The sequence below is a fragment of the Aquarana catesbeiana genome, linkage group LG13, assembly GCF_042186555.1.
Source record: "Aquarana catesbeiana isolate 2022-GZ linkage group LG13, ASM4218655v1, whole genome shotgun sequence".
Classification (NCBI taxonomy): domain Eukaryota; kingdom Metazoa; phylum Chordata; class Amphibia; order Anura; family Ranidae; genus Aquarana; species Aquarana catesbeiana.
The window spans coordinates 147,667,519-147,680,256 of NC_133336.1; the positions used below are offsets into that span (position 1 = coordinate 147,667,519).

Genomic DNA, 12,738 nt, shown 5'->3' on the forward strand with positions numbered 1-12,738 from the left:
ACATATCACAAAAACTTTGAGTGGGGGAATAAGCCAGGTAAACAGCTTATCCCCAAAATTAAACTCCCAACAGGAGAGCTTGCGCATGCTACGCCACATATTGCCAAAGTTTAGATAATTTTATGCAGACCCTTACAACGTCACAAATGGTCTGTCCTCTCTTTCTCAAAAGGAGAGATGCAGTCGCATGCTCTCCTATCTAAAAGAGGCTAACTTACCTAAATTATCTAGATTGGTGCTTAAAGAAATGGAAGCTGATTTTACTGTCGAAGAATTTCAGACTGCCCTGAAATCTTCTCCTTCAGGCAAAGCCCCTGGACCTGACGGGTTCAACAATTTGTATTACAAAACATTTAGTGACATTCTACTCCCCCGTTCTTACGGCTTACGCCAACTCAATCTCCCAAACTTCTGGTCTACGCCCAGAATCCCTTTCAGCCCATATCACCGTCATTCCCAACCCTGGCAAGGACCCTATCCTTTGTAGTAGCTACAGGCCAATCTCGCTATTAAATATAGATGGTAAATTATACGCCAAAGTAATGGCTAATCGTTTACTCCCCCTATTATCCAGATGGATTTCAGCTGATCAATCGGGTTTTATACCCAATAGAGAAGCTAAAGATAATTCTCTGAGAACTATATCCCTAATCCAATACATACGGAGGAGCGCCCAGTCCACCCTACTCCTTTCCACCGATGCTGAAAAAGCATTCGATAGGGTGTACTGGGACTATCTTAAGACAACCCTATGTCACTTTGGATTAGGTCCTAAAGATGTATCACCGTATTTCCTCCCTCTACTTCAACCCTACCGCACAAATTCGCATAATTGGTACACTGAGTGACCCTTTTACCCTACATAATGGCACTAGACGGGGCTGCCCCTTATCCCCCCTCCTCTTTGCCATTACCTTGGAAACCTTCTTGGCCACAATTAGACACAATGTAAGCATAAGCGGAATTCATGTAGGCAGTAGAATTCATAAATACGCAGCTTATGCAGACGACATTTTATTCTTTATCCAACAACCACGCATCTCACTCCTAAACTTAATGTCGGCATTCTCCACCTTACAAACGATATCAAACTTCAAAATAAATCTCGCCCAATCTGAAATCCTGAACAACTCCATAAATCAGAGGTGGATTCACTGAAACCCCTCTTTCCTTTTTGATGGGATCAAAAAAGCATGAAATACCTGGGCATCCATCTGCCTCCTAATCGCCACTCACTTTTCAAATACAACTATATCCCCCTACTAAACGGTGTCAAAGAAGATCTAAGAAAATGGTCTAGCCTATCACACTCCTGGCTAGGCAAAGTAAATATAATTAAAATTAATATACTGCCCCATATTCTCTTTATCTTTCAAATGATTCCACTGGGTGTGCCTATAGGGTTTTTTACCATTTTTCAAGCCATGATCTCCTGCTTTATCTGGAGAAACAGTCTCCCCAGAGTATCCAGGAATATTATTCTCTGGGGGACTGGCCCTCCCAAACTGTAAGACCTATTATCACTCTCTTATATTGTCAAGATTAGCAGACTGGAAATATGCTAAAGGCTCTAAACTGTGGGTACACGTAGAACACTTCTTGAGTGGAACGGACCTATCAGTAGCCCCCTGGATACCCCATTCCTCTAGGAACCTTGCCCAAATGGCATCATCACTCACCACATCTTCTTTGGATGTATGGGATGCTCTACATAAGAAATTTTCCTGGGCATATGACTCCCCCTTAATGCCCCTTCTTAATGATAATCATTTTTTACCAGGCTTAATGGATCCAGGATTTAAATCCTGGGTATCAGAAGAACCCTCTTGCTACATCATGTCCTCCACGCCAACTTCCTTAAACCACTATCTGAGATTCTTTCATCCAGACCAATCACATTTTTAGACCAATGGAGATTCAATCAACTGCAACGCTTCCTCCGGACTTTCCCTCAACCTCTAAGAGGACTACCAGACCTAAACAATATTGAAGAAAAATTCAACCAAAAAGACCTGCATTTACATGGCATTTCGCTCTACAAAGCTCTTATTGAACTGCAAAATCCCTCGCATCCAACCTTCCTGGCTAAATGGGAACCGATTTAGGCTTTCCTCTCACAAGCAACCAAAAAGACAAAGTCTTACAATTAGCCCATGTATCCTCTTTGGTTTCGAAAATGGCGGAAGTTAATTACAAGTTACTTACTAGATGGCATTACACACCATCCAAACTGCATCGAATGTTCCCCGCCAGTTCCCCATTGTGCTGGAGGAACTGTGGGAACACAGCTACTCATGCTCATATTTGGTGGACTTGCCCACTCATCCGCCCCTTCTGAACCAGCATCCTCAATCTAATATTTCAGATTACAGCCATTAATCTCCCCAATGACCCATGGGTCATTCTCTCTCTTTCATGCCACTAAAGAGCACTTATAAACGCTCTCTTATTCCTCATTTACTGAATACGGCCAAGGCTCTCATACCCACTCATTGGGGCAAATCAACTACTCCATCCATGAAGAAATGGCTGCAAAAGCTTGCCGAGCTCCACCTCATGGAAGACATCACCCACAACATCAGAGATGCATCTAAACGCCATACGATAACCTGGACCCCCTGGAAAAAATGTATGTCCACTTCCTGTTACAAGGAAATCATATCACCATCCCCTCGGGACTGCTAAGCAACCATCTTCAATTGTCTCTTTTACCTGATAGTGGTGTATTTTACCATTAATGATTTAACTTCTTCTTTCCTCGTATGACCCTAAAGGTCCAGTCACAGTTATGTAAAATATAACATGCATGCCAATAACCCCTCACACCCCACCACATTCCCTCCTCCTAATTCCCCCCTCCCCCCTCCTATCTCCCCCCTCTTTCACACCTGATCCCTCCATACCCCCCCCCTGTTCCTTAGTTTTCAAATTTTTTTTTATTGAACTCATTTTTTAGTTGGTCAAGCTTCTTTATTGTGAATGGTTCAAATGTTCGCATAAATGTAAGTCTCTCTCTGGCCATTGGTTCTATCGGTTGGATCTTATCCCTCCTCACGTTCAATGGTCACTATTTGATACTTGTTCTTAGACAAGACGACGTTTAAGTAATAACCAGTATACTTTGTATCCAAGACTGTATAATTGTTATTTGTTTATTCCTTGCTATATCTTAATAAACAATTATTAAACAAAAAAGAGATCTATCATGAGCAATTTAAAACCAGCCATGGCTATGACATGCGTACCTAGAAACCTGAATTATTGGGTTAACCAGATAAAGGCTCATGTGTTAGCAGATTCATCCAAGCAGGAGATATTAGATTCTTTCACTACCTTTGTCCTCCGCGGTAGCCTATATGGCGGATGCTTCAGCCGAAGCAATTGCAATGTTGGCTAGATCAGCAGCCTTAACTAATTCAGCAAGAAGAGCATTGTGGCTGAAGACTTGGCCAGGCGATGCAGCGTCGAAGACTATTCCCTTTTCGGGTGACCTTCTCTTTGGTCCTGATCTGGATACCATCGTAGACAGGACAGCTGAAGCGCCATTTTCGACCTCAAAGAGCTCAGGAGCAGGACAAGTAGGGGGATGAGGAAAAATTTGTCCATGCAGAAAGCTAAAGGCAAGGTCCTTTTCCATCCTCCTGCGCAAGTCAAAAAATGACTCGACCCTGTGGGTGGGTGGAAGGCTGCAAAGTTTCCTTCAGGCATAACATTGAATCAGTTCATGCTGACCACTCTTTTTTAGGGCTACGCAATAAAATTTACAGAATCTCCCCCAAGAAAAGTTCTTGGGATGAATACCCCAAAGGATCAGGTAAAAGCCCTGGTCATGAAGTCCTATTAAAGGAGCTGATGCAGCAGGGTATAGTGGTCCAAGTGCCACCAGGAGAGCGGCAACGGGGATTTTATTCTCACATTTTCTTGGTTAAAAAAAAACCCACAGGAAAATTGATTGATCCTCAACCTAAAACCTCCGAACAAGTCCATCAGGTACAGAAGGTTCAAGATGCACTCTATTTTCTCAGTCAGAAATCTACTGACCCCTGAATGTTATATGGCGTCAATAGACTTAAGTGATGAATACCTGCATGTCCCAATTTCACCCCAGTCCCAAAGGCATCTCAGGTTGGCAGTTAAGATGGAAGGCGTGAGTCAGTATGTACAGTCTTGCCGTTCGGTGTCTCATCCGCACCACAGATTTTTACCAAGGTGATGGCGGAAGCACTAGCTCCGCTTCGTCTTCAGGGAATCGCAGTAATTCCCTATTTGGGCAACCTTCTATTCTTCGCTCCCTCAAGGGAGAGGTTAGTAAACGACTTAGTCAGAGCCCGCAACCATCTGGAATCTCTAGGATGGTTTCCGGAACTCAAGAAGTCCTCCCTAGATCCATCACAGGAGGTTCGGTTTCTGTTTCTGGACTATCACATCAGTTCAATAAAACAGAAGATTTTTCTCCTGCAAGAGAAAAAGGGCAAGGTTCAGTGCACAGTGTCAATGCTGCAGGCCAACCAGCCGATAACGATAAGGCAAATAATGTCTGCATTAGGGGTTCTGACCTCGACAATGCTGGCTATTCAGTGAGCGAGACTACACTTCAGAAGTCTACAAGCCTTCCTACTGAGGTCATGGGATCACAGCTTAAGATCCCTGGACATGGAGGTTTAGATTCCAACCAAAATAAAGAGGTCACTATGGTCATGGAGGGATCAGGAGATCATATCAAAGGGTCTAGATTTGGCTTTCCCAGTCAAAAGAAGACTGACAACAGATGCCAGCTCTTGGGGATGGGGGGCCCACCTAGAAGAAAATTTCACCCAAGATAGTTGGTCCAAGAAGGAGGTGATAAGGTCCTCGCATTGGAGAGGGTTAAAAGCGATCGCTTTATTTCTAGTGATATTTGCTCAAGATCTCCGGTCTCGCCACGTTCAGGTGTTGATAGACAATGCCACGGCTGTTACTTATTTAAACAGACAAAGGGGCACAAAGACAAGTCCTTACAAGCACTGGCAACAGATTCTTCTATGGGCAAAGAAGCATTTGCTATTTTTGTCAGCAATTCACCTAAAAGAGGACCCAGAACAAAGTGGCGGATTTCTTAAATGGATACCCCATTCAGGAAGCAAAGTGGTCTCTGAATCCGGCAACCTTTTGCAATGATTTCCAGTATGTGGGGACAGAGAGGTGGACCTCAAAGGAGAATGCACAAGTTCCTCAGTTTTTCTCTGAACAATATGTAAAGGGGTTGCTAGGGACAGATGCCATGGCGAATCCATGGAGATTCATTTTTGTTATGCTTCAACACCAATGGAATTAACTGGAATTGGGGAGGGGGGGGGGAGATCCAATGGGAAAGGGGTACCAGTTATTCAAATTACTCCCCTTTGGCTGAAAAGGGCCTGGTTTTCAACCGTTCTGGGGATGGCAACCAGGCCTTTTTGGCATCTACCTCTCAGGCAAGATTTGCTAATCCAAGATCCAGTAAATCACCCAGATGTGGCCAGGCTGTCCCTTGCAGCATGGTATCTGAGGAGCAGCTCCTAAAGAGTAAGGGGTTTTCAGACTGTCTGGTTACAACATTGCTATCAAGTAGAAAGAAGGTAACTAGAACCATCTATACTAAAGTCTGGAAAGTCTATAACTCATGGTACATGTAATCTAGCCAATACCCAAAGAACCTCGTGGCTATTTTGGAATTTTTGCAGGAAGGGGCAGATAAAGGACTAGCAGTCAGTACCTTGAAAGTACAAGTTGCTGCTCTAGCGGTCTTCTTCCACTTCTGGGAAAAATGGTGGACCAAAGAGTACTGGTTTCAGTCCCAAAGGAAGAAAGGGGAAGAGGTTTCTATTCTCATGTGTTCATGATTCAGAAGCCTTCAGGAAAGTTTCAGTCAATCCTGAATTTGAAACCGCTAAACAAAACAACACTCTACAAAAGATTCCGTATTTTTTCAGGAAAGAACATCCTTCAACCCAAAGTGTTCATGGCAACCACAGACTTTAAGGATGCCTATCTCCACATCTCCATTCAAGACCGCTCACAAAAGTTCTTAGAAGTGGCGGTGGGGATAGATGGGAAAAGAACATTACTTCCAGACCAGGGCTCTCCTCTTTGGCCTATCCCTATCTCCAAATACAAAGGTATTGGCGGAAGCTTTGGCACCTCTGAGAGTAAAGTCTATGACAGTGGTTCCTAATCTGGATGATCTCCTGTTCATAGCCCCATGGAAGCACCCCAAAATATCTCGCCCAAGCTCAGCAATGGCTAAAATCACTGGGATGGTTACTCAGTCTGGACAAAATTAAACATATGTCCAACCCAGAATATTCTTTTTTTAGGATACCATCTCAGGTCGAGATCAGGTTTAGATCAGAAGACTCCTTTCAGAGAAAAAAAAATCTTATCCGTAGAGTAGGTTCCTTTAAGAACAACCAGCCAGTATCAATCCAAGAGCCGATGTTTGTTCTGGGTCCAATGGCATAGTCTATTATGGCCATCCAGTGGGCTAGATTCCACCTAAGATCCTTACTGGCCTTCCTTCTGCAGGAGCAGGAACAGGAGGACCTAGACAGGATGATTCTTCTTCCTGCAGCAGTAAAGAGGGTGTTGTGATGGTGGAGAAACCGCACAAATTTAAGTCAGGACTTAGTTTGGTCTTTCCCAGTTTCTCACACGCTTGCGACCAATGCACGCAGATGGGGTCCAAAACAACTGGTATATACACACATTTAGTGCACTGAGTTTGGAAGCTGCTTGTGGAGGATTTCTTTCTAACACAGGGTTAAAAAACCCCACCTAATTCAGCTATGTAAGGTCTTGTCTATGTGGATATATGTCGTTTCTTTTCAGTACTGCTCAATCTGATGCACAGTCAATACTAGACCACATAAGACTCGATATCCCATCAGTAGCTTACCCCAAGTAATGTTTGGTGCTATACTTTTTTTCTTTGGATTCAAATGGACACTGCATGAGTTTTTGGCCTGCAGGCACACTCTGCAGTTTTATTCAATGTTGCAGCATGGTTTTTAATTTTGGTTTAGTGTAGTGAGACGGACTGTGTTATTTAGATACATTGGTTATCTTACATATATTTGGAATTTTTTGTATATGTAAATACCCCCACCCCCCCACCCTTAATAAAGCCTTTTTGCATTTTAGTACCATAAGCTGTTGTTGACCATTCCCCTTTTTTGCTTTCTGGGGACTCCCTTGTCTCCTCTTCCTGTTGTTGATATAGTGCCATTGCTCTTAGGGCAGGTATCCCGTCACATATTGACAAATCGGCTGGTACTCTATTTGCTGTTAGCAACTTTGGTGAGTGTGGATTCAAGGAACTTTTACCCCCCCCCCCCCATTTTCTGACCCATCTGAAAGGCCTGCCAGTCCATGGAAGTGGTCCCTGGACGAAGCTCAATCTTCCTCAAATTGGAGGGAGCTTACGGCAGTAGCCTAAGCAATATCTCACTTTCAAGACCAGCTGAGAGGACTAGAATTTACTTTCTCTGTAAGCGGTTTACCTAAAAGGGGACCATAATCAAGTGGTGTATTTGCTCTGTTGCCAGGAAGTGTCACAAGAGTGGGATTTACATCCGGTAGTGTTCACTGAGATCCTAGCGTGTTGGGGAATGCCAGAGATATACATGTGTGCGTCCCACAAGAACACGAAATTGAAACTTTTCTATTCACTAAATCCACAAACTCCAGCCTTGGGGATGGACGCTCTTCGAAATCCCTGGAAATTCGAGAAGTGTTATACCTTTCCCCAGTGCATCTGATTCCCTCAGTTCTAAACAAGTTCCTGTGGGAACAGACCCCATTCAGTTTGATTTGCACCTTATTGGCCAAAGAGGGCTTGATTTTTGCAGTTGCTCTCCCTTTTCAGCAGACCAACCTTGGCCTCTTCCTCTCCGAGAAGATATGATGCGGCAGGGGCCTTTTGTCTGGCCTCAAATCAGGAAATTTCAACTGGACCAGCCTGGCTTCTAAAGACATTCAGAAGTCAAAGGTGCTCTGACAAAGTTGTAGCAATGCTTCTAAGTGTCAGGAAGTCAAATACATAGCAAGCCATTTACAAAGACATGGAAGAAATGTAACGCATGGTGGATGGAAAATGGTAGATTAAAAATGGACATTTTATGCATATTATATGGGGGAGAAAGGAAAACCGGCGTCCAAAAACCTTAGCCAGGTGGATTAACCACTTAAGGACCGAGCCTCTTTCTGAGATTTGTTGTTTACAAATTAAAAACAGTTGTGTTTTTTTGTTAGAAAATTACTTGGACAATAAAATGGCGGCTGTTGCAATGCTTTTTGTCACACCGTATTTGCACAACGGTCTTACAGGCGCACTTTTTTTGGAAAAAATACCCTTTTTTGAATTAAAAAATAAGACGGTAAAGTTAGCCCAATTTTTTTTGTATTGTGAAAGATAATGTTACACCGAGTAAATTGATACCCAAATTTGCACCCGCTCGTGGAATGGCGACAAACTTTACCCTTAAAAATCACCATAGGCAACGTTTAAAAAATTCTACAGGTTGCATGTTTTAAGTTACAGAGGAGGTCTAGGCCTAGAATTATTGCTCTCCCTCTACCGATCGCGGCGATACCTCACATGTGTGGTTTGAACACCGTTTTTATATGCGGGCGCTACTCACGTATGCGTTCGCTTCCGCACGCAAGCTCGCCGGGACGGAGCGTATTTAAAAAAAAAAATAAAAATTTTTTTCTTATTTTACCTTTTTTTATTTTTACACTGTTTTAAAAAAAAAAAAATAAATTGTGTCACTTTTATTCCTGTTACAAGGAATGTAAACATCCCTTGTAATAGAAAAAAAGCATGACAGGACCTCTTAAATATGAGATCTGGGGTCAAAAAGACCTCAGATCTCATATTTACACTAAAATGCAATAAAAAAGTCGCTTCCGCCCTGCAATGATATGGAGACAGGTGGGAGCCATCTTCCCCTCACTCGTCTCCACGTCAGGCCACAAGAAGGATCCAATTGCCTCTGCTGTTGCCGACGGTTCTGGTAAGCGGCGGAGGGCACCGGAGGACGGCTGGAGGGGGGGGCCCTCTCCCGCCGCCGATAAAAGTGATCTCGCTGCGACTCCGCCGCAGAGACCACTTTTATCTTAAACCGGACCTGAAGAAGAGGATACCGGGTTTATGGCAGCTAGCTGCTGCCATAACAATGATATATTCTTCTTTAAACAGCCAACGTATAACGACGGTGGGCGGTCCGGAAGTGGTTAAGTCAGCCTTTTTATAATCCTATAAAGTCATGCACCTTTGTCCACTGCAATTTTTTAGGGCACACCCTGTGAGTGCTTCAGCGGCTACGTGGGTGGAAAAGGCTGGCACTATGCCGGAGCAAATCTGCAAAGCAGCAACCTGGCCAAGTTCACCACCTTTGTCCGACATTAGGTCCAGATGATAATCTCCAGCCAGGACCAGGGTTTTGGGAGGAAAGTTCTCCAGGCGGTTGATTCCCCCCCCCCCCAGTTTGTGAGTGCGTGGTTATCCTTTCAAGGTCTGGCCCGGAAGACGCCTGGGGGAAAACCAGAGTTCGACTAAATGGTATCTGTTTCCAGTAGTCTTCCAGGACAACATGTTCCCACCCTAAAGTTTAATCTGTTGTTGGGTGGTGTTCTGTATGTTTTTCAGATCCGTCCTTCAGTTCTCGTGGGTAACTGACCATGGGCCTGAGGGACTAAGTAGGTTAAAGATGCAGCGTGCTTCCTGATTGGTGGGAGGAGCTCCATCTCACAAGGGATGTCCTGGAAGACTACTGGAAACAGAGTTACTGGTATGTTTAAGGTTATCTTTTTTATGATCTGATGCTGTATGTTTTTGGGGAAAAAAAAAATAAAACAAAATGGTGTGTATGGTGTGCTCAATTAAAACTTCACACACTACTTTTTCAAAAGCAGCAAATACATCTTTGCGTAGGTGCATTAAACTATTCACAAGAATAAGAGGAAAGCGGTCAATAAAATCAAATACTGCTTATGAGAATAATTCTGCTTAAAGTGATGCTAATATTGGTTGAGGGAAAGGAGTTTTTTGTTTAAATGTATGTTTTGTAAAACCCTGTTTTCCTTTTCATTCTAGAAGCGGCTGCTATTTCATTTCGAAGATGAACCTGCATTTCTTCTGCTCCTGCAAGATCTTAAAAATCAAGTTTCCCAACAAACCATGAAGGTAAGATTTAAGAAAGTAGTTTTAAATGTTTTTAGTTTAAAGAATGTATTGTATGAAAACTATGAAATTGGTAAACTGACACTAATATGTGACTATAGTGCTTCCAGCCTTGTCCTGCTCAGATGTTTTCCAGCTTAGGGGCCCACAATTCAGAGTTCCAGCAGACTGAAAATGATCATCCCAGGTGCTCGGGTAACACCACAGTTGAGATCTTACATTCACAAATGTCTGCCACCAAGTGCTGGCAAGACTGCCCATTGGGAAAAGCTTGCAATGACAGCTGTTATGCAGACATGATTTCAGAGATTTACACTATAATAACACTCTTAAACAGGATCGGAATTCTTTAACCACTTCAGCCCCGAGCCTCTTTCTGAGACTTGATGTTCACAAGTTAAAAACAGTTTTTTTTTGCTAGTAAATTACTTAGATTTATTTTTTTATATTGTGAAAGATAATGTTACGCAGAGTAAATTGACACCCAACATGTCATGCTTCAAAATTGCGCCCGCTCGTGGAATGGTGACAAACCTTTACCCCTAAAAATCTCCATAGGGAATGTTTAAAAAATTCTACAGGTTGCATGTTATGAGTTACAGAGGAGGTCTAGGGCTAGAATTATTGCTCTCGCTCTAACGATCGCAGCGATACCTCATGTGTGGTTTGAACATCGTTTTCATATGCTCACATATCCTTTCGCTTCTGCACGCAAGCTCGGCGGGACAGGGCGCGTTTAAAAAAAAAAAAATTGTTTGTTGTTGTCTCTTTTATTCCTATTACAAGGAATGTAAACATCACTTAGTAAAATAGAAAAAAAGCATGACAGGACCTGTTGAATATGAGATCTGAGGTCAAAAAGACCTCAGATCTCATATTTACACTAAGATCCAATAAAAAAAAATAAATTATAATGTTTGGAAAAGTCTCTTTAAGAGCTATGGGCGGTAGTGACGTTTTGACGTTGCTTCCGCCCTGCAATGGTATGGAGACGGGTGGGCACCATCTTCCCCTCGCTCATCTCCATACCACACACGGGAACGGACACGATCGCCTCCGCCGCTGCTGGCGGCTCCGAAATCAGTTGCAGCACTCTATGGACGGCCTTCATCAGTATGCCATCCATTGAAAGCACAGTGCGCATGCACCGGAGATGTCACCGGCCTCTACAAATGTGTTCTCACTCCTGTCCTCAGGACCCACAAACAGGCCAGGCTTGCAAGATAACTGAAATACATCACAGGTGATATAATTTTCTGCTCAGTGTTTGCAGTATTCTAGTCTGCATCTCTCCAAGGTAATACTTAAAATCTGGCCTGTTGGGTCCTGAGGGCAGGAGTTGAGAACCACTGGTTTAGTAGATATTCACTGTACCTACAGATAAACCTACAGGTAAGCCTATGATAGGTATTAAGTCCTAAAGCTGACTTTTTTTATTACCGCTTTAAGAGATGTATTTCTAGTGTGATGTTCCAAGCTTGGGCTGGTGTGGAAGGTATCTTAGAAATAATACTAAGTCTGAGAGTGATGCACAGAATCGCATGACAAAGAAATCATATTTTCAGTGGTGCCTGTCCTAATCAGTGCGATGCAGCACAGTGCAATTTTTTGGAAAAGGTTCCTACTCTATTTTGGTGCGACTCCAATCTGATTTCAGCCCCATAAACTTCTATGCTATCTTGCAGAAAGTAATTGTTATCTTTATTTTTTTTAACCCTCATCTCTCCTGCTAGGTCGTCCTTGCTCCCTGAAGGCTCTCATTCCAAGCACATGCCATTCACACCTGAAACTAGTGGAAATGGGTGTAGCGCATTATGTTGTGTGGCAAAACGCATGTCTGCCAACCGCAACTGGGTTTTCCATATTTGGGCTGCATTTACATCTGTACATTTCTGAACATGTGGCAACTTGCATGGCAAACATGTGATTTGCTGTGCAATTGGTAAATGTGCGGCAAATACGTTTTGCGCTTGCTCTGCCATTTAGGCTGCATTTGCATCTGCATGTTTCTGAACATGTTGCAACCATTGCTTGCTTTGACCATTTAAGCTGTGCTGCAACCTACTGCACTTTGCTGTGCATTTAGAATGCACGCTGCAAATGCACATCATGCTAATGTTGTTATTATAGCGACACAAGCGGGATGCACGTTTCCAAAATGCATGGCAAATCATGAGTTTGTCGCACATTTGGAAACCCACAGATGTGAATGCAGCTTAATTGTTAATATCCTACCAATCAAAATTGGCAAATGCACTACAAACGCACCGAAACTCCTGATACGCCATGACCGAAAAGGTTCTTGAGCTAATTTGAGGTGCTTGTCACATGAAGGGCAGTCCATTCAAGTGAATGGGCTGCCCTATGCGCAAAACACATTTACGTGTGGAAAAACATGCAAAAAAACTGTTGTGGAATGACGAAAGATGTAGTACGACAACAAGAGAAGATTGTCCTGGCCAAAAAAGGTGAACTAAAAACTTAAAGCATTTAAGTGCGCTGTTCCGTAATGCGCCATTACAAACACGTAAGGACAT

The 12,738-nt window shown here is 43.1% G+C and overlaps 1 protein-coding gene across 1 annotated transcript in view; it reads left to right on the forward strand.

The window, feature by feature from the left end:
- ZFYVE26 (zinc finger FYVE-type containing 26) overlaps positions 1–12,738 on the forward strand; it is a gene marked incomplete in the record, with an annotated part of 1,901,467 nt that overhangs the window by 106,479 nt on the left and 1,782,250 nt on the right. The window contains 1 exon segment of the mRNA XM_073610828.1: positions 10,115–10,204. Within this exon segment, the coding sequence (XP_073466929.1) occupies positions 10,115–10,204 (90 nt within the window).